General features: G+C 36.7%; 2 protein-coding genes across 12 annotated transcripts in view; both read left to right on the top strand.

Moving 5' to 3' along the window:
- Positions 1-20,596, top strand: part of ube2b (ubiquitin-conjugating enzyme E2B (RAD6 homolog)) — a 254,975-nt gene that overhangs the window by 76,868 nt on the left and 157,511 nt on the right. The window lies entirely within an intron of this gene.
- tcf7 (transcription factor 7) overlaps positions 9,881-20,596 on the top strand; it is a 94,151-nt gene continuing 83,435 nt past the window's right edge. For all 11 annotated transcript variants that reach the window (XM_067422922.1, XM_067422920.1, XM_067422923.1 and 8 more), the window contains exons 1-3: positions 9,881-10,240; positions 10,332-10,398; positions 11,424-11,527. In XM_067422922.1, the coding sequence (XP_067279023.1) occupies positions 10,064-10,240; positions 10,332-10,398; positions 11,424-11,527 (348 nt within the window). In that variant the 5' untranslated portion in view covers positions 9,881-10,063. The remainder of the gene's footprint in view (positions 10,241-10,331; positions 10,399-11,423; positions 11,528-20,596) is intronic.

Raw genomic sequence — 20,596 nt, forward strand, 5'->3', positions numbered from 1 at the left:
TGCACCGCATCGATCGCCATACAGGTGAAGATTAAGGGAACGTCTCCTTCATATCTCTGCAGTATTTTCTCAGACTGGTCTGAGGAAGTGTCCCACTGTAACCTGCACTGTAAAGGCTGCTCAGACTTCAAAATGAGGACACATTGCATTAAAATGATTAAGGCATAATTGTCAGGCTGATTTCCTTAACTAAACTCCTTAAATAAACCTGAAAATTAACAGTGACAATAATGCATGCATTGTTAATATTCATCATTTTAATGCAACACTTTTTACTATTGTGCATTTTTATTACTGTACTGTATAGTATTATATTTAATTGTATTGTCTATTATTTATTATTGTGTTATGTTATTTTTAAGCTGCTTTTTGTAAACAATCATACTCGATATTAAGCTCTTTCTGATCATTTATGGAGTGATTTAATACAGCACATTACACTAGACTTACACTTCTGCTGCAATATTTTGGACTTTTCATAGTAAAGTGTGTGTTATCTCAAAAGGGCAGTGTGTTAAAACTGCTACATTTTATTTCAAGCCACCTCAGATTTGGATGCTAAATGCAAATAATATATTTAATTAACGCTGTAATAGTGCATGTAAGGAATTGCATGAAAAATAATATCAGTTGTGCATGCAAAATAATTATTATTTTGCACGCACAATTTATATTAGTTTGCATGCACAACAATCTCACAGTATTTGGTGCAGTGTTTGCATATTGTTCAAGGTGTTTTAATAATTTCAGTGTTTAAATAATGCCTTTTTATACGATAAAGAGTGTTGGATCTGCAAATTGATTTCAGTAAATATTATTATAAAATTAGTATTTTACTTTACAAATGAAGAGTGAATTAAACACATTTAAGTTCGTGGAAAAAGTTTGCGATTGGATGGAAAATAAAGTGAGAGCAACAGAAGGATGGAGTTAATGAGAAGGAGAACGAGCTCGTTGTTATAAACTGAAGTTTCCACTGAGGTAACCTGCAGAAGTGCACGCGATCGAATCTCGCGCGTCTTAAAATAGATGCACCGCGTCGGTTTGCAGCACAAGGCAGAAAGATTATGCTTTTTCATTAATGTGTTATGCACGCGTGTGCAGATGAGCGTTTATCGGTGTGTGTGTGTGCGTGTGCGTGTGTGTGTGTGTGTGTGTTAGGCAGAAAGGCTTGAATGGTTGTGCTTCACATCAAAGGCACAGGCAAGTCTCTGCATTAACAAGCCCCTTTGTTTCCTGGCAGAGAGAGAGAGAGAGAGAGAGAGAGAGAGAGAGAGAGAGAGAGAGAGAGAGAGAGAGAGAGAGAGAGAGAGAGAGAGAGAGAGAGAGAGAGAGAGAGAGAGAGAGAGAGAGAGAGAGAGAGATTACAACAACAGGTCTCTCCTGCGCATGAGGACACGGACCGACTCCGTGATAACAGGACATGCTGAGTTCATCAACTGGCATAGCATTACAAGTAATGCGAGTTACGGTATTGGATTAATTTTCAAGTAACGCAAGTTATGCAAACAGATTACTTTTTAAAGTTACGCGATTTACGCTGTCGGATTACTTTTTAAAGTTACGCGAATTATGCAAACAGATTACTTTTTAAAGTAACACGAGTTACGCTATCGGATTACTTTTTAAAGTAATGCGAGTCATGCGAACAGATTACTTTTTAAAGTAACGCCAGTTACGCTATCGGATTACTTTTTTAAGTAACGCGAGTTACGCTATCGTATTACTTTTTAAAGTAACACAATGTTATGCAAACAGATTACTTTTTAAAGTAACGCGAGTTACGCTATCGGATTACTTTTTAAAGTAATGCGAGTTATGCGAACAGATTACTTTTTAAAGTAACGCCAGTTATGCTATCGGATTACTTTTTTAAGTAACGTGAGTTATGCAAACAAATAACTTTTTAAAGTAACGCAAGTTATGCTATCGGATTACTTTTTAAAGTAATGCGAGTTATGCGAACAGATTACTTTTTAAAGTAACGCCAGTTACGCTATCGGATTACTTTTTTAAGTAACGCGAGTTATGCTATCGGATCACTTTTTAAAGTAACGTGAGTTATGCAAACAAATTACTTTTTAAAGTAACGCGAGTTACGCTATCAGATTACTTTTTTAAGTAATGTGAGTTATGCTATCAGATTACTTTTTAAAGTAACGCGAGTTACACTATCGGATTACTTTTTAAAGTAACGCGAGTGACTCTATCAGTTTACTTTTTAAAATAATACAACTTATGCAAACCGGTTACTTTTTAATGTAACATGAGTTACGCTATCAGTTTACTTTTTAAAATAATACAAGTTATGCAAACCGGTTACTTTTTAAAGTAACGTGAGTTATGCTATCGGATTACTTTTTAAAGTAATGCGAGTTACGCTATCGGATTACTTTTTAAAGTATTGAGTTACGCTATCAGATTACTTTTTAAAGTAACGCGAGTTACGCTATCGGATTACTTTTTAAAGTAATGCGCGTTATGCAAACAGATTACTTTTTAAGGTAACGCGAGTTACGCTATCGGATTACTTTTTAAAGTAATGCGCGTTATGCAAACAGATTACTTTTTAAAGTAACGCGAGTTACGCTATCGGATTACTTTTTAAAGTAATGCGCGTTATGCAAACAGATTACTTTTTAAAGTAACGTGAGTTACGCTATCGGATTACTTTTTAAAGTAATGCGAGTTACGCTATCGGATTACTTTTTAAAGTATTGAGTTACGCTATCAGATTACTTTTTAAAGTAACGCGAGTTACGCTATCGGATTACTTTTTAAAGTAACGCGAGTTACGCAAATAGATTACTTTTTCAAGTAATGCGTTACTTTTAAATTTACAAAGAAATATCTCAGCTACTTTTTCAAATTAAAGTTCCCATGTGTTGACTCACAGCTCTCCTGTCCTAACATTGAAAAAAATAAATTGTACTGCTCTGTACAACTTACACATTATCATCAAGTAAAGTCTACCTACTGTTGAACTAAAAATTCATGAAGAAATTAAGTCAACTTAATTATTTTAATTTAATTAATTTATTTAATTTCACGAATAGAATTAAGTAAAATACTCAGTTCAATTAACAAAAATAACTTTTTACTCAAATAATGTAACATTTAATTAAATCATGCTTTTAAAGTGTATGGTTTACTTAGAAAAATCAAAGTAAATAATGCAATAGATATGGTGTATCTACATGATATAAGTAGTGCGGTATCCACTCTGACTTGACAGATGTCAAGACTTGCGGTATTCACAGTGACTTGAACACACACTGACGGTAACATTCTATAGATAGTTTTTGAGTGTGAATGTGTCATTTTGAACTCCAATGAACTCCAGACGTCACAGAATAACACGTTACTAAACCTACAACAAAAGCAATGATAAAATCAACCTTATTAATTATGAGTGCCCCAGAGCATGATGGGAAACTCAGTATCAGAAAGTTTGAGTAGGCTTTACTTAATTTTATATCAATTATATTTACACTTTAATTTGTACATGTGTGAATTCAGTACTAATAGAGAATTTACTTAGTTTATTTTTCCAATTATTTTTAATTTAAAAAAAATCCGTAGTCTTTACTTCACCACAGAATGATTTTTTATCAATTAAATATTATCATATTTAATATTTTTTTAATCAATTCTTGTAGAAATTACATATTTTTTTTCCGTAGTCTTTACTTCACCACAGAATGATTTTTTATCAGAGCATGTGGAGATGAATCGTGAGCGGCTGGTTATTGTATTTCTAGACTAAATGTAATCTGCATTTACTCGTCTCTCTTACACAAAAACACATTCAGTATTCCTCAAAGGGAATAAAAAAGGCAAACTTAATTACACAAACCTGCAATAATTAAATATAATTACACAACTATAACGTACTTTATGTATTTAATCTCACTTTATTTACAATGTCTTTGCCGCTGACCACACAGTTTGACCGTACGAAATGACTTTAGATAATAATCACGTTTATTTCTTCTCCTTCATCCTATTTTTCTGTGATCCAGGTTTGATTGAGCTGCGCCCTCTTCTGTACAGGTGTGAAATTGCATTTATGATTCAGGTCACTTATGATGCGAAACGACATTAATATTTGGTAAAATATAACTTTTTGTTATTAAATTACAAATAAGCAAGTCTATCCCAGGTGAGAAAAAAGTAACGCAACACTACTTTCCAATAAAAAGTAACTAGTACCGCATTTGTAACACTTTCTATAAAGAAATTATAGCACCATTCATACATGTTTATAAATAAGTGTAACTATTCTATAAATATATTCATAAAGACTTAATAAGACCTATACTGCATTATAAAACAGTTACATTCATATTATTTTTTATAATTATAAGTCATGCATTTGCTTTTCCACATGCTCATAATCCATAAATGATCAAATATATAAAATAGTTCCAGAGACGCTTTTTTGCTGTACCGATTGGTTATCAATGATGTCTTTAATGGTGTTAATGTTTTTTTTTTAATGTTTCTTTAATGTTTGCATGAATGATAATTTTGCTTTGTTAAAATATATATCCATATGCATGCTTATAGCCATTTGGAATTATACTTTAAAAGTAAAAGTTTAAAAAGTATAGTAATTATTTTTACACAGAAATTATTGTGCGTTAGTTAAATTTGCAAGTAAGCAGCTTTAAATGTATAACGAGCACATCTTCATGATTTCTGAACATTTGCTTTAGGAAAACTGCACCCTTAACACAATCAATGATGCATTTATAGAGATTAGTAACTCACAAGAAGTATAAGAACACAACACGGCTATTAATAATAATATATTCACTTATTTGACAGAGATAATTCTGAATAACTAAAAATATCAAGCATTTGTGAAACTCACACAAATGTCAGTGGACACTGAACACACTCTAAAAATGCTAGGTTGTTTTAACCCAATGTTGGGTCAAATATGGACTAACCCAGCAATTGGGTTGTTTTAACCCAGCGATTGGGTTAAATATTTGGTAAGACAACCCAATTGCTGGGTTAGTCCATATTTGACCCAACAATGGGTTGTTTTTTGACCCAGAATTTTTTAGAGTGCAACGTCGAACAGACAAGAGCAGGAAACAATCTGTCAGCTCTCAAATTCTGTCGATTTTATTCAAATAATAAACACCGTTTTGGCCGTATTTCTTTAATGTGTCTCAGTTCATCTGTTCCTCTTCTTATAGTTGCAGCAGCAAATAAACATGAATGAACATCAGGAGATATGTTGAAAATCTTCCTAAAATCATAATGTCATAATCGATTGATCGGTGGAATTGGCGTAAATAAAACAGCTGGAGAACAATGGCACATAACGTCACTTCAAAAAAGACATTCAATGACCAAACAATTACTCTAGAGAAGAGCATTATGCTCACTATATGCTCTTTATTACATATTCATTCTGTTTTTACTCTTGTATCATTAAAATTGTTTTTATTATTATATAAAATGCCTTATATTAATGGTATACACTGTAAAAAAATATTTAAAAAAGAAGTTACCTGGTTGCCTTTAACGTTCATTGAAATAAAAAAATGCAATGAATATTTTTGAGGATCGACAAACTTTATTCAAATGTTATTAAAAGATTTTGTAAGCATATTGGGTAATTGTGTGTGTTTTATTTGTGATGCCAAATTGTGCTATTGTGCATGATTTTTCACATTTTGTATGTGGTTCAGATACAATAATATTTTGAGTTTCTATTTATTAAACCAATTTCCTTCATTGTATCAACTCAAAAATTTTTATTTCTATAAACTCAAACTGTTCAGGCAACCAGGTTACTTATTTTTTAAAGTTAAGCCAACAAAAATGTTTTACAGTGTACAAATCAGTTGTTAATAAGCTGCTGCCTTACATTTTTAAGTACACTGTAAAAAAAAAAAAAGATTTAAAAAGTAAGTAACCTTGTTGCCTGAACATTTTGAGTTTATTTAAATTAAAATGTGAGTTGATACAATGAAGGAAATTTGTTTAATGAATAGAAACTCAAAATATTATTGTATCTGAACCACATAAAAAATGTGATAAATCATAAAAACAGCACAATTTGACACAAAAAAGTGAGTTAATTGAAATAAAAAAATTGAGTTAACACAATTATCCTTTTTTTGATAATTGAGAACCTTTATTCAAATATCATTCAAAGATTTTGTAAGCATATTGTGTGTTTTATTTGTGATGCCAAATTGTGCTATTTTCCTCCTTGAATTTTTTATGTGGTTCAGATACAATAATATTTTGAGTTTCTATTTATTAAACCAATTTCCTTCATTGTATCAACTAAAATTTTTAATTTCAATAATCTCAAAATTTTAAGGCAACCGTTTTACTTACTTTTTTTAAGTTAAATCAACAAAAAAATGTTTACAGTGTACTTGGATGTTTAAGTCATTTCAACTTAAATTACATCAAGCGCACTTTATTAATCTTGTATAACTTATAAAAACAAGTTGAACATTGCCTAACTTACTTTGATGAGTTAAGCAATGTAAAAACATAACTTATTTATCACATGGTATTGGTATCCTTTTTCTCCTCATGCATATGTTGCCGCTATTAATTAGGTTCTGTGTAAAGCACTTTGAATTGCCATTGGGTATGAAATGTGCAAATAAACTTGTTATAGCTATATTATAGTGATGTTCTAACATTAATATTATGCCTAATTCCCAGTGTGTGTGTGTGATGAGGAAAGCGGCTCGAAGGGTGCGGCCAATAAAACACACTGGAGTTAAACTGTGTTCTCCGCATGTGGCTCGACCTCAGTTAAAGGATGTGATTTAATTGGTTTGCTACTTAAATGCGTCTGGAGATTATTTAGGAAGCACAGTATATAATTTTTAGGAACTGGAAACCATCAAAGCTTGAAGTGCAGCTGATGGTGTTGTTCTGCTCCTCTCAGATTGAGCCGTTTGCTCTTCACTCTAAAAAATGCTGGGTTAAAAACAACCCAAGTTGGGTTGAAAATGGACAAACCCAGAAATTGGGTTGTTTGAATGGGTCATTAATTGGGTTCAAACCAGGGGTTTTCAAACGTTATGATGCCCCAAATATGATGAACCTTTATGAGGGACCCCTTCTAAATCCATCTATACGAAAAAACATTTAAACAGATAAATAGTAAGAGTGACATTATAAATACAATATATTGTTTCCAATCTTAAATTAGCTATAATGTTGAATGTACACTCTAAAAACTGCTGGGTTAAAAACCCAAGTAGGGTTGAAAATGGACAAACCCAGAAATTGGGTTATTTTATTGGATCCATTATCTGGGTTCAAACAACCCAATTTCTAGGTTTGTCCATTTTCAACCCAACTTGGGTTGTTTTTAACCCAGCATTTTTAGAGTGTATAAACCTGAAGAAGAACATTAAAAAATTAAATTAAAATGATTTGTATACAACTTTCACAATAAATGTATGCAAGCAGTGTACATATTATGATGAGAAAACTGCCTTACAACCCCAGAGAGAAAGATAAAGGGGACAAAGCAAACATACACACTGGGTTAAAAACAACCCAGGTTGGGTTGAAAATAGACAAGCCCAGACGTTGGGTTGTTTGATTGGGTCCATTCACTGGGTTCAAACAACATCATTTCTGGGTTTGTCCATTTTCAACCCAACTTGGGTTGTTTTTAACCCAGCATTTTTAAGAGTGTACAATTCTTATATTAATAATACATTTATTTTGTATACCACCTTAAAAGTTGCTTTCTCAAAGCGCTTCACATCACAAAAAAACACAACAATACACTCTAAAAAATGCTGGGTTAAAAACAACCCAAGTTGGGTTGAAAATGCACTAACCCAACAATTGGGTTGTTTTAACCCAATGGCTGAGTTGTTTTAACCCAGCCATTGGGTTGTCTTAAGCAACATTTTCCCCAACCGCTGGGTTAAAACAACTCAACCGTTGGGTAAAATCAACCCAATTGTTGGGTTAGTGCATTTTCAACCCAACTTGGGTTGTTTTTAACCCAGCATTTTTTAGAGTGTGTATATATATATATATGAATAAAGTAAAATAATAGTAAACAACAGTAAATAAACCAAATAAAAATCAATTAAAAGCAACAGAAACATTAAGAAATGAAACGATTAGAATATGCGGTAGACTTTATCTGCTTTTGCTTTGTGTTTTAATTCTCTGTAATCTTCTGGAGGACCCCTGGGTTCAAACAACCCAATTTCTGGGTTTGTCCATTTTCAACCCAACTTGGGTTGTTTTTAACCCAGCATGTTTTAGAGTGTGAGGTCTCGTGTGAATATCAGATCTGGAACCCTTATATCTGTCGAGAAAGGTAAGGATTATTTTTAACTTTTCAGACAATTTTCTACATCCTCTATAGTCTCGAAGAAGCGGCAACACACCTGATTCAGATTCTTGGAAACATGCAGAAAAACAACATCTCGCTGAGCGTGTTTCCTTCGCGTTTCCTGCCCATGTGGCTTCCAAAACGCTCAATCACACACAATGTCTGCGCAAAACACTAATGCTCAAGATAAAGAAATGATCTAGGACGAAATAAAGCCCTAGACTAAAGTTGAGCGCCCTGTTCGTCCGTGCAGACATGAGCTCAGGATGGAGAGGAATCATGAGGAAAACGATGGAGAACGCCGTCTGTGATAAGCAGCTGTCTATATTTAATCAAGGCAAATAAACAAGGTCTCATTTATAATTTAGATTTGCATGCATTAAACAGGCCATTTTTAATCCATTTATTAATATGCATGGAAGATATTGTATAAATATGCAGCCTTATGCAAATACTAGACACATTTTTGTTTGTATTTAATTCTTCTTCCCAGCTGTAGTTCATGACAGTAAATGTACTCAGATATTAGTGCACAGCATGGAGGAAGGCATCATTATTTCTCCATTAAAACTCAACTCTGAAAGAGTACAAACTTAAATAATAAGGCATGCACACACCGGTTCCTGCTTTTCACTAATAATCAGCACATGCAGTGTTTTAGGATTTCATTTATATGGGTAATTAGTTGTCGTGATATGTAATTGGTTAAAACCTTATTTTAAGTTGTCATTGTTCCAGTGTGATTATATATTAAAGTATTGAGTAATTATCTTTGGGTTAGTGGAATGTTATTATGCATCCTTTACTGTTATTACTATAGTAAGTACATGTGTAACAACACTGTCATAATAAAGTGTTACCCATATTTCTTCTAAAAGAATAAATGAATACACAATGGCCATATTTTTTTAAACTCAAAATACTAATTTACACATTAATTCTCACTTTAAACGGTCTCTTTTTGTGTGAATTTGACTCTGTGTGGATATGATCGTTTCTTATGATCTGTGAGTGTCGTGTCCCTTTAAGAGCAGACATGAAATATCTTCTTTCTTCTAATTTTATTAGTAATAAAATTAATTGTTTAAAAGTAGTGTGATGTTTTTCACTTATGTTGACTTTTTTCCCTGAAAAACTTTGCCATTATGAATATATATATATATAAACGTTAATAAATTGTTCTGAAGGTAAACTTCAGCTCTTCCTCATAATGCTCGATCGGTAATAACATCTCTTTGATTTTGGGTTCATTATGGCTCATTTTTTCGCGCTAAGTCTCATTTTATATTTCAAGCCCAAATTAAGACTGGTTAAAACATTTATAAATTACTCCAAGGCTTCCCTCATTAAAAGGTCATAAGAAACGATCATATACACACGAGTCAAATTCATAAAACAAAATGAGTTTGACTCGTGTGTGGATATGATTGTTTCTTATGATCTCCATCAAAAAGCGTTGACGCTTAAAAGCGTGGTGTCCCTTTAAGAGCACCCCCCCCCCGTCTCATTTCAGCTGTCAATCACGCGTCGCTCGCTTTGATCTTCGCTGTTCTAAAGCGCGACTGTTTGTTACTTTCAAGTCGCGCGGCTCGTCCCAGCATAAAGAACTTTTGCTCCCTCGCGCGAGTCTCGAACGCTCACGGGAGCGCGGAAAAACGGCGACGACAACAATCAAAAGTACGGTGATAAAGTTCGGTCGAGCGCGTGAATATGCCGCAGCTGAACGGCGGAGGGGGAGACGACCTCGGGGCGAACGATGAGATGATCGCGTTTAAAGATGAAGGCGATCACGAGGAGAAGATCCGCGAGAGCGCGTTCACGGAGAGCGACCTGGCCGATCTCAAATCATCCCTGGTCAACGAGTCCGAGATCGGCGCAAACTCTGCCGTAAGAGCCCGGTCGCTGGTGTGTGTGTGTGTGTGTGTGTGTGTGTGTGTGTGAGAGAGAGAGTGAATTAAAGTGTGTTTGTAACAAGCAGGTGATCAGAAGAGGACATCATGAAGATCAGAGGATCTACACTGATAAACGAGAACATCTGGACGACGGTGAGTACACACACACACACACACACACATACTCAGAGAGAGAGAGAGAGAGAGAGAGAGAGAGAGAGAGAGAGAGAGAGAGAGAGAGAGAGAGAGAAGTGCGACTTTATATGACAAAGTCAAACCATGCGCTTTGTTTTTGTTTTATTTTGAGTTTTTTGAGGGATTGGCTTTTAGTGCGCATTGCTTTTTCCCTCTGTGTGTGTGTGTGTGTGTGTGGGCATGTTTTTGTGACATATGAGGACACAAATGTGTATAATGCCATGGGTATGACACAGGTATTACAGGAGAGGGTGAAATATGAGGACATTACCCATGGCCCCACTTTACAAAAGGCTTATAAATCACACAGGAGGAGTTTTTATGAGAAAGAAAAAATGCAGAATGTTTCCTGTGATGGGTAGGTTTAGGGGCAGTGTGTGTGTGTGTGTGTGTGTGTGATGGGTAGGTTTAGGGGCAGTGAAAGGGGATAGTAAATACGGTTTGTACAGTATAAAATCCAGTACGCCTATGGAATGTCCCCATATGTCACAAAAACAAACGTGTGTGTGTGTGTGTGTGTGTGTGTGTGTGTGTGCATGACCTTATTTACACAAATCTGTGCATGTGGCTTTGCTTAGTTTAGATGTTGTACATGTAATTTGCTAAATCAGACTCTTTGGGGGGGGGGGGAGAGTAAACAATGCATAAAGAAAAAAAAAGTGAATCTTGATTAAAAATCATCTTAAATCGGGGAAATTAAAAGCGTTGATCTGGGTCTGCTGTGCGACCGATGGACTTTTTCTCGGGGAAAACCTGAAATCTGCTTCATTAAATAAGCTGTTGACTCATTTTTTTCTGTCTCGAGCATGTTTGATCTATTTCCGTTATTTGCTCTTTCGAAGCGAAACTGCTTTGAAGCCAATCTGTGATTGATCATCCTTATATATTTACAAGAGCGTCTATAAACAGCGGAAGATGGTTATAAAGATGAAGTTTTCACAAGTTCAGAGATTTACGCTTGTGTCTCGCTTCCTCTCTTCAAGTGGCCAAACACCAAGATGGTGGAATGTATAAAGCGGCGTACTCTGGATACCCGTTCCTGATGCTGCCCGAATCCTATCTCCCAAACGGACCCGTCTCTCCATCTGTAAGTCCATGACATCTCGCCGATCTTCTGCTAGATTTGATCATTAGGGTCCAGGTGTGTGTGTGTGTGTGTGTGTGTGTGAGAACCGCACTGAAGTTTGCTGAGACAGGCCTGTAATTACACCAGAAGAAAAGTCCCACTCCATCCATTCCTTTGATGCAAACCTTAAAGGGGTAGTTCTCCTAAAAATACAGCATTTACTCCCGCTCAAGTGGGAGATATTCAGGAAGATATTCAGGAAGATATTCAGGAAAATATTCAGGAAGATATTCAGGAAGATATTCAGGAAGATATTCAGGAAGATATTCAGGAAGATATTCAGGAAGATATTCAGGAAGATATTCAGGAAGATATTCAGGAAGATATTCAGGAAGATATGTAAAAATATATTTAGGAAGATATGTAGAAAGATATTTTGGAAGATATTAATTTTTGAAGATATTTAGGAAGATATTTTGGAAGATATTCAGGAAGATATGTAAAAATATATTTAGGAAGATATGTAGAAAGATATTTTGGAAGATATTAATTTTTGAAGATATTAAGGAAGATATTTAGGAAGATATTAATTTTTGAAGATATTTAGGAAGATATTTATTTAGGAAGATATTTAGGAAGATATTAATTTTTGAAGATATTAAGGAAGATATTTAGCAAGATATTTATGTTGAAAGATATTTTGGAACATATTTTGAAAGATATGCATAAAGATATATATTTAGGAAGATGTTAATTTAGGAAGATATTTATTTTTGGGAGATATTTATTTAGGTATATATATTTATTTTGGCATTTATTTATCAAGGTAGATATTTATTTTGGATGATATCTATAAAGATATTTATTTAGAAAGATATTTAGGAAGATAATAATTTTTGAAGATATTTTGAAAGATATTTTGGAAGATATTTATTTAGGTAGTTATTTATTTTGGAAGATATTTAGAAAGATATAATTTTTTTGAAGATATTTCGTTAGATATTTTTGAAGAATATGGGTCACCAAACAATTGTGGCACAGCGTTGACTTCCACGGTATTTTTTTTTCATACTCTGGAAGTCAACGCTGCCTCACAACTGATTGGTCACAAACACTCTTACAAATATCTTGCGTGGTGTTCAACAGAATAAAGAAGGTAAATGATCCACTAATCTCAGTGTGCATTCACACCGTGCTTTAGATCTGGTGAAGCGCGATGCAGACACTCTCCAGAAATGCAGTTGTTGTCACGATGCACACATTTGTGTGGTTTCTAAACCGGTATTATTCGGACGAGGTTCTATAACTCATGGTTTGATGAATGTGTGTGTGTGTACCGATGCCTTCGACCGTAAATCAGCGGTCTGCTTGCGTATAATTGATCAGTTTGATAATGATGTGACATTATTATCTTATTTGTCATGTTTCTGAAGTCTTTCCCCTTGTGACCGTGTGGACGTAGTGTATTTATAAAGAAAAACATCCAGGTTTAAGCACTTGAGAAGGTTTCTTGTGAACACTTTTACTTGTACGCTTCAATCACAGCCAGTTATTGCACATGCAGTGCCTATTTCAGCTGTAAAGTTCACTGATATACCAATATTACAGCAGAAGTTGAGACTCTACTGTAAGGTGTGATGACGATGATGATGGCGGCTGTGTGAATGTCCCAGACGGCTGTGAAATGAAAGCGTGTCTCGTTTTCCAGGTTTTTCCTCAACTTTAATTGCAGATCATTGAGTCAGTGTTTATTATCGAACACGCTGTGATTAGTGGTATAGCTAGTGCTTTACCATTGGTTAACGCTCTTCTTTTCATCAGTCCCATCCGAATTCAAGTGGTTTTCCACAGAGAAAGCAAAACCGTACCGTCTTCCAAATTCAAGGATTGCTCTTAGTGCCAAAAAAAAGATTATAAATTATAGTTGTGTTCTGGATTCAAGCTCTTTATCCATCTCTTTACCCACAATACACAGCTAAGCTTCTGATTTTACACAACCATCGGGGATATCTTGTTGAGTTGACAATTAAACTCGGGCGATTGATTGAAGTCAAAGCTCTTGTGTTGATCGAGGCTTGTTCAAGCAGCCTTTAGTCTCAGAGTAAACAATAGAAGAACATGGGCTTTGTGTCATAATCCATCCACAGCAGCTCTGACTGACGGCGATAAGTAACACACACTGGATTACACACTCTTTAAGAAAAAAAAGCTCTTTAACCCCTTCTGCCACTGCAGTCAGGACACAATGTGCCGCTGGAAAGCTTGAAAGTTGTAGGTCCGAAAACAAAAGGCACAATGAATGCGTGTGTAAAGCAAAAATATCTTCCTCAGCCGGAGGTTAAAGGGATAGTTCACTTCAAAATGTAACTTCTGTCATCCTTTACTCAGCCTCAAGTTGTTTCAAACCTGTAAGAGTTTCTTTCAAGGAACACAAGGGATGATATTTTGAAGCATGTCAGTAAAACCTAACAGTTAACTATTTTGTGTCCTACTTGAAGTCAATGGCTCCAGTTAACTGTTTGGTTACTGACATTCGTCAAAATATCGTCCCTTGTGTTCAGCTGAAGAAAGAAACTCACACAGGTTTGAAACAACTTGAGGCTGAGTAAAGCATGACAACATTTTCATTTTAAAGTGAACTATCCCTTTAATTCAACCTAAGTCAGCCCAAATATTGATAAGAGAAGCCATTTCGCCGGTCTTTGAAGTGAGCGCCCGCGGACGAATCTACAGTTATTTATGGAGCCGGAAATATTTGGGAAACTATCAAACCCCTTTGGATCCCCTCAGGTGTTTATAGCTGTAATTATTGGTGTGGTCGTGTCTGTTCCGCCGCGAGAGAAGGGACAGGTGTTTAAGTCGTCTCGAGCCATGTTTCAACACGTCAAGCCCCTGAAGTCAAGGCTGGCGAGCAAATTCTTCTCAGATGAAGAAGGCTTTTATCAAGGTGTGAGGCAGATGTAGTAGCAGATTTGGCTCCTGAAAACCCTTCAGTGTCGTCTGGCCTTCCAGCATTCGGGTTGATATCCCTGTGAAATTATGAAATTGTGGCTCTGTGTTGATTTAACCGATTGTCTTGTCAGGAGTTGTATTTTCTGTGTCTATTCGGTGTCAAAACAATTCACAGCCTTTAGTAAAAAAGCAGGACAATGAGTCCAAAATGATCCCCAAAGCAAAGCAGGATTTCTTTGAAGGCTCGCACTTCTTCATATCACTCCCAGTCTTTCTGAATTCATCACATTCAGAGGTTTTGTTCGAGCTCCAGTCCAACCAAATGCAGATATAATGCTTGCCTAGTGTGTGCAGGACACTATATATTCATTTCTATAAGTGAGGAGAGCTAAATAAAGCAAACTGTGATATATAACACCTAATAACTCTCCATACAGTGACTACCAGTACAAACTTGGGAGCAAAACGATTCAGTTTTGCTGAAGTGTTTAGCACAGACTGAACTAAATGAAGCATTGCCTGGTCATTGTTTGAGCTAAACTGGTATTATCTTAAATCTAACAGCTGATTGCCTGATTGTGATCATTACATCCCTTTCTATCAAAGTTATCTGACATTATCAGGATGAGTTTGTTGAGTTCTTGTTGTATTTTATTACCGTTTTCTAAATATAGCGAATAAACTGATAATGTGAGACATGTTAAAGGTGTCTGAATACATTTTTTGGTTGGACTGTATTATTGAGTATCATTGGCATAACAACTAATTCCATGTTTTCTTATAATATAATCAAGCTATACGTACATTGAGGGTAACACTTTAGAAGAACGTTCATTAGTTAACATTAGTTAATGTATTAACGAACATGACCTAACCATGAGCAGTTCATGTGTTACTGTATTTGTTCATCTTTGTTAACGTTAGTTATTATAAATCCAGCTGGTTTGTTCATGTTAGTTCACAGTGCATTCACTAATGTTAACAAGATTTTAATAATGCCTTGGTGAATGTTGAAATTAACAAGTGCAGTTCATTATTAGTTTGTGTTGTCTAATATTGAGAATAGCAGAGGGCCTAACACGGACCCTTGTGGCACTCCGACGTTATCTTAGATTTGGTGGTTTTTGGACACCTTAATGCCTGTCCCTAAATGTGCAAGTGTAATTCTGTAGTTGAGTATTTTATGATCTATCGTGTTAAACGCAGCACTGAGATCAAGTAAAACTAGCATTGAGATACAGCCTTGGTAAAAAAAGCAAGCCATCTGTCATTTTAACGAGCGCAGTTTCTGTGCCTGAATCCAGACGGACATTTTTCATAGATGTGATTTTTTTTTTTGAAGGAAGGAGCAATCGTGTTGATTTCCCTGTGAAATGTGGACATTGTGGCTCTGTGTAGATTGGACCAATTGTATTTTCTGTGATTACGATTTCAGTGCCGACCAGCTTTAGTAAAGCGCAGGAAAATTAACCCGAATGAAGCGAAAGCAAAGCAGGGTTTATTTGAAGGCTCGCATTTCTTCATATCACTGATGCCCGGCATCTGTTGCGGTGCTGTTTCATATCGGTGTTTGTGCTACTGTACGCTTTGTCGTCAAGACTTTCTCTTAATGAATCAGCCCGCCACTCGTCTTCATAAAAGCTCAGTAAAAGTGAAAGAAAATCCCCCACCTCAAGGCAACCATAAGTCGAGACACAGTCAGTGACGCATGTGTGATGGTGTTTTGTTTTGTAGATGAGTGTGTGATGTGAGCTGCTTCTCCCCGTGGTGTGTGTGTGGAGTCGCCCTGACCTCTGACCCCTTCGCCAGACGTCCTTAGGCCTTTAAAGGAACACTCCACTTTTTTTGAAAATAGGCTTATTTTGCAAGTCCCAGTTGAGTTTTACCGTTTTTGAATCCATTCAAACTTTGATCTTTGTATCTGGCCGTAGCACTTTTAGCATAGCTTAGCATACATCATTGAATCGGATTAGACTGTTAGCATCGCGCTCAAAAAGGATGACCAAAGACTTTCAATATTTTCCTATTCAAAACTTGACTCTTCTATAGTTACATTGGTACTAAGAGCAATGGAAAAAGTTGCTCATCTTCAGTGTAACTGTTATTCCGGTTCAAATAAAACTATTTTTAAATATTTTAGGCGCTGTGTAATATCATTGAGCCGCTGCCCCCATGGGACGGCCACGAAGTTCTGTGATTATAACGCAGGAATGAGAAAATAGTTCCCAGTCATATAGGTCTAAAAAAATCGCAACTATTGATTTTCCGTTGGTCTTAGTACACGATGTAACTATTGAAGAGTTTTGAATAGGAAAAATGTTGATATAGCCTTTGGTCATTTTTGAGCGCAATGCTAACGGTCTAATCTGATTCAATGATGTATGCTAAGCTATGCTAAAAGTGCTATCGCCAGATACAGAGATCAGCTGAATGTAAAACTCAACTGTCTACTCTAAGGGACTTGGAAAATAAGTCTATTTTCAAAAAAATTGCTGTGTTCCTTTAAAAGACATCTTATTGATCACGATCGTGGCGGTGATGTCATGAACAAACTCTGTTCACTATTCCCACAGTTTTCATTACGATTCTTGATTCCGCTTTTAAAGGACAACTAACTATAACAGATGGTTACCGAGTCGATCGTTTTCTGGGATGTGTTTTCATGAAAGCGAATGTAAAGAGTTTTATCTCTAAAAACAGATTAGCTTATAACGCTTGTCTATGGGGCACAGAGTAAGTGAAATTAAACCGCTAGTTAACACCACTAACAAGGCTAAAAATAGCCTCACACTAACACGGCAGCATAATGAGGGTCCCTACACGCAAACCGAAGCATTGAGAACTTTGTAAGTGTACAAACAGTTTAATAAGAAGATACTTTATAAACACAGTACATTACACGTTTACAGACAGCAGGCATTTTGGAAAACAGTCTCGACGAATCGATCCACAAACGCTGTGCTAAGTGAGCTGACCGATAGGAATTAAGTTTGTGAAATCTAATTACATGGACATGCTTGAATTATATCTGTTTATTAAAATATAGGGTTGACTAACTATAAGGGAAGAAGGCGTCCCATATGAGATTCAGTCACAGTTCATCACTTAGCACAGCGCTCAAGGCTCGACTCGTCCAGATGTCAAATATGTTAATATTTACAAAATAAGGAAAACATTGTTGAGATGTGATTTTGTGCCATCTATGATCAGGAAAAAAATGATCTCCTCTCACCTTAAATCAAGCCACATTTATTTCCATAACACTTTCTATAAGTTTAAAAAGCTGCTTCACAGTAATACCAGTGCTAATGTTCTGAATACAGAAGACAACAGTGCCATAATTCAGCTCAATAATAGTGTTGATGGTGAAGTGTTATTATCCAGCCGATCATATGGCTGAGTGTTGTCTTTTAAGCGTATTATTGCCATTTTTCCTGCTTGCATCCTTGTTGTGGTGTAATTAGGACGAGGTTTGAGTCCGTGGGCTGATGTGTCCTAGATGAGTTTTCCGTCGTGTTAAATCATTGAGTGCCACTGATCTGTGGGACGACACACTCCTGTTTGAGCAGAGTTTGAGCTGGAAGGAAGAGTCTGAAACCTCCGCTGAGGCTCCTGTGATAACATGTGTTTGTTTGTGTGTGTGTGTGTGTGTGTGTGTGTGTGAGTGTTCCTTGTTTGGCAATACTTATGAGGGCACAAATGTCTTCACTTATATAGTAAAATATGAAAATAACTCACTAGTTTGACATTTGACTGGTCCTCCTCACTAGTTAAAAAGGCTTATAAATCGGCCAAAACACGTTTTCATGTAAATCTGCAGATGTTTCTGAGATGGGGAGGTTTAGGGTTTGGGTTAGGGGATAGAAAGTAACATTAACCTGATATAAAATCAATGGAAGTCTATGTAATGTCCTCACTAATATAGTGAAACAAACGTGTGTGTGTGTGCCGTACCCAGCTGTGGCAGTCGTTCGGCTGGTAGATGTGTATCAGATGCGAGCGGGATTAGGCCGTGTGATCACACCCATGTGTGGCTGCTGAGGCTCCAGCAGGTCTGGCCTGATTCGGGTGCTGGGGGCGTTGGCTGACCCCACAGTGGCAAGGCAAGCTCAGGCTCCGCATGTGGCCCACAATTCATGGTTCTGTGGCTCTGGCTGTGCATTTATGAGGGGCAAAGACCAACAACAACAGGTCTGAAAGTGCCCGTGATCTCATGACGTGATGGTGGACTCTGAACACGCTGATCACGAATGTCCAAGACTTGGCGAAGTGTAAGGGTGCGTTCACACTTGTCATGTTTGGTTGGATTAAAACGAACCCTGGTGCGATTGCTCAGTTAGTGCGGTTCATTTGAACACAAGTGAACGCTGGCATCCGAACCAAACCAGCGGAGCGAGAGCGCTAAATAGAGGAGTCCGTCCGCTTCCAAACGAACTCTGGTGCGGTCCGGTTGGTATATGAACGCAACACGGACCAAACACATATAAACGAACCAAAAACAGGACCTGATGTCACAAGATGCGAGTCAGCTGATTTGACGACGAAATTTGACGAAAGATCGGTGTATCCGAAATGATTAACGTTAACGTTAGAGGGCAAACGTAGAGCAACGAGGAGGTGCCTCATCAATATTTGGTCCGACGAGCATGTTTCGAAAATGCTAGAAAAATCGCACAAAAAGCATCCCTGGCTCTTCTCATCAGAGGACCTGTTGCCCATTAGTCGGTACAGACGACAGAACGGTCGTCTCTTTTCTGCACAACCGAGGAAATCCTGGAGCTGTTTTGAACATTTTATGAGCTCTTCATGAGTTCTCAGCGGGTAAAATAATGCCATATGTACACGTATAAAATGATCACGTGTAATCCGGCACACAGCGTTGTTTTGAATGTTCGGTAAGCAGCTCCTACGTCATATAAGCCGACCAATCAGGTTGTGAGCGTCTCCCTGTGCCTTTGGTTCGGTAACTTTAGGTTCACTGTTAAACATGCCAGTGTGAACGCTAAGCGGACCAGGACTATATGCTTTGTTTTCGTTTTTTGGTCCGGACCAAACGAACCGAACTAACCGAACTACGGTGTGAACGCACCGTAAATGTTACAGGTTTGTAACATTTACGGATGAGCGTCAGGTCAAAACTTTTTAGTTTGGACCTATATTCAGTGTGTTCTTTTACATTCAGCTGAAGAAAATCACGAGTTTCTGGGAGAACCGTCGCTTTAAGATGATTGATCGCAAACTGATCCGTTTGAAGATCTGCAGATTTGTACTTTGAGTAAATATTGTGCGTCCATTGATGTTTATGTGCTGCTGTAACGAGCAGAAGAGATGATCGGTTCAACTGAGGCGCTTTACTTTAGTTACAAAATTGAAAGTATTTCTCTCAAAATTGAGATACTCTAATTCTCAAAAGTTTAAAAGCTCAAATTGTTGGTCTGTCTTCAGTGTGTAATATTGCTGTGTGAGCATAAAAAATTGAGTTCTCCTCTATATCAGTGTCAGTGTTTCTGAACTCCTGAAACGCCTCCATTGTAGTCTCGAGTTTCTTCAGGAACACGCATCACAATAAAACCTCATTATAATAATTATTCAGCAGCATAATGATGTGGGGCCTGGTTGAGTTAGTTAGTTAGTCGTGTGTTGAAACTGCCAGTTATGGTAAGGGGGTGGGACATTTCCCAAACACCAATCACAACACACCGCTCCAGCCGACCAATCAGAGCACAGTGTGCTTTTCAGAAGGAGGGGCTTCAGAGAGACACGAGCTAAACAGAGCATTACTGACAGACTGGGAAGAGAGGAGCCGCAACAATGGAGAATATGAGGAATTATCAACATTTTATTAAAAGCCTGCTCTAATAGAGTGTTTGTGATAAATCGTATCACATTTAGATAAGTTTATCATGTGTGGGTGAAATTCAGTTGATTTCAATCACCATGCCACCTGTCAATTTAAGTTAACTCAACTGACAACCCATACTTTTGTTTAGGGATACACCCACATGAAAATTTAGTCTGATACCGATAACCGATAATTCTTTATAATTCTCCACTTTAATAATATATGATTTTTGAGAGCCTGATTACAAAACAAAAGTCGCATCATTGAAAGCCATCTCCCAAACACACAATTGTGTT

The sequence above is a fragment of the Pseudorasbora parva genome, chromosome 18 (genome assembly GCF_024679245.1).
Source record: "Pseudorasbora parva isolate DD20220531a chromosome 18, ASM2467924v1, whole genome shotgun sequence".
NCBI lineage: Eukaryota > Metazoa > Chordata > Actinopteri > Cypriniformes > Gobionidae > Pseudorasbora > Pseudorasbora parva.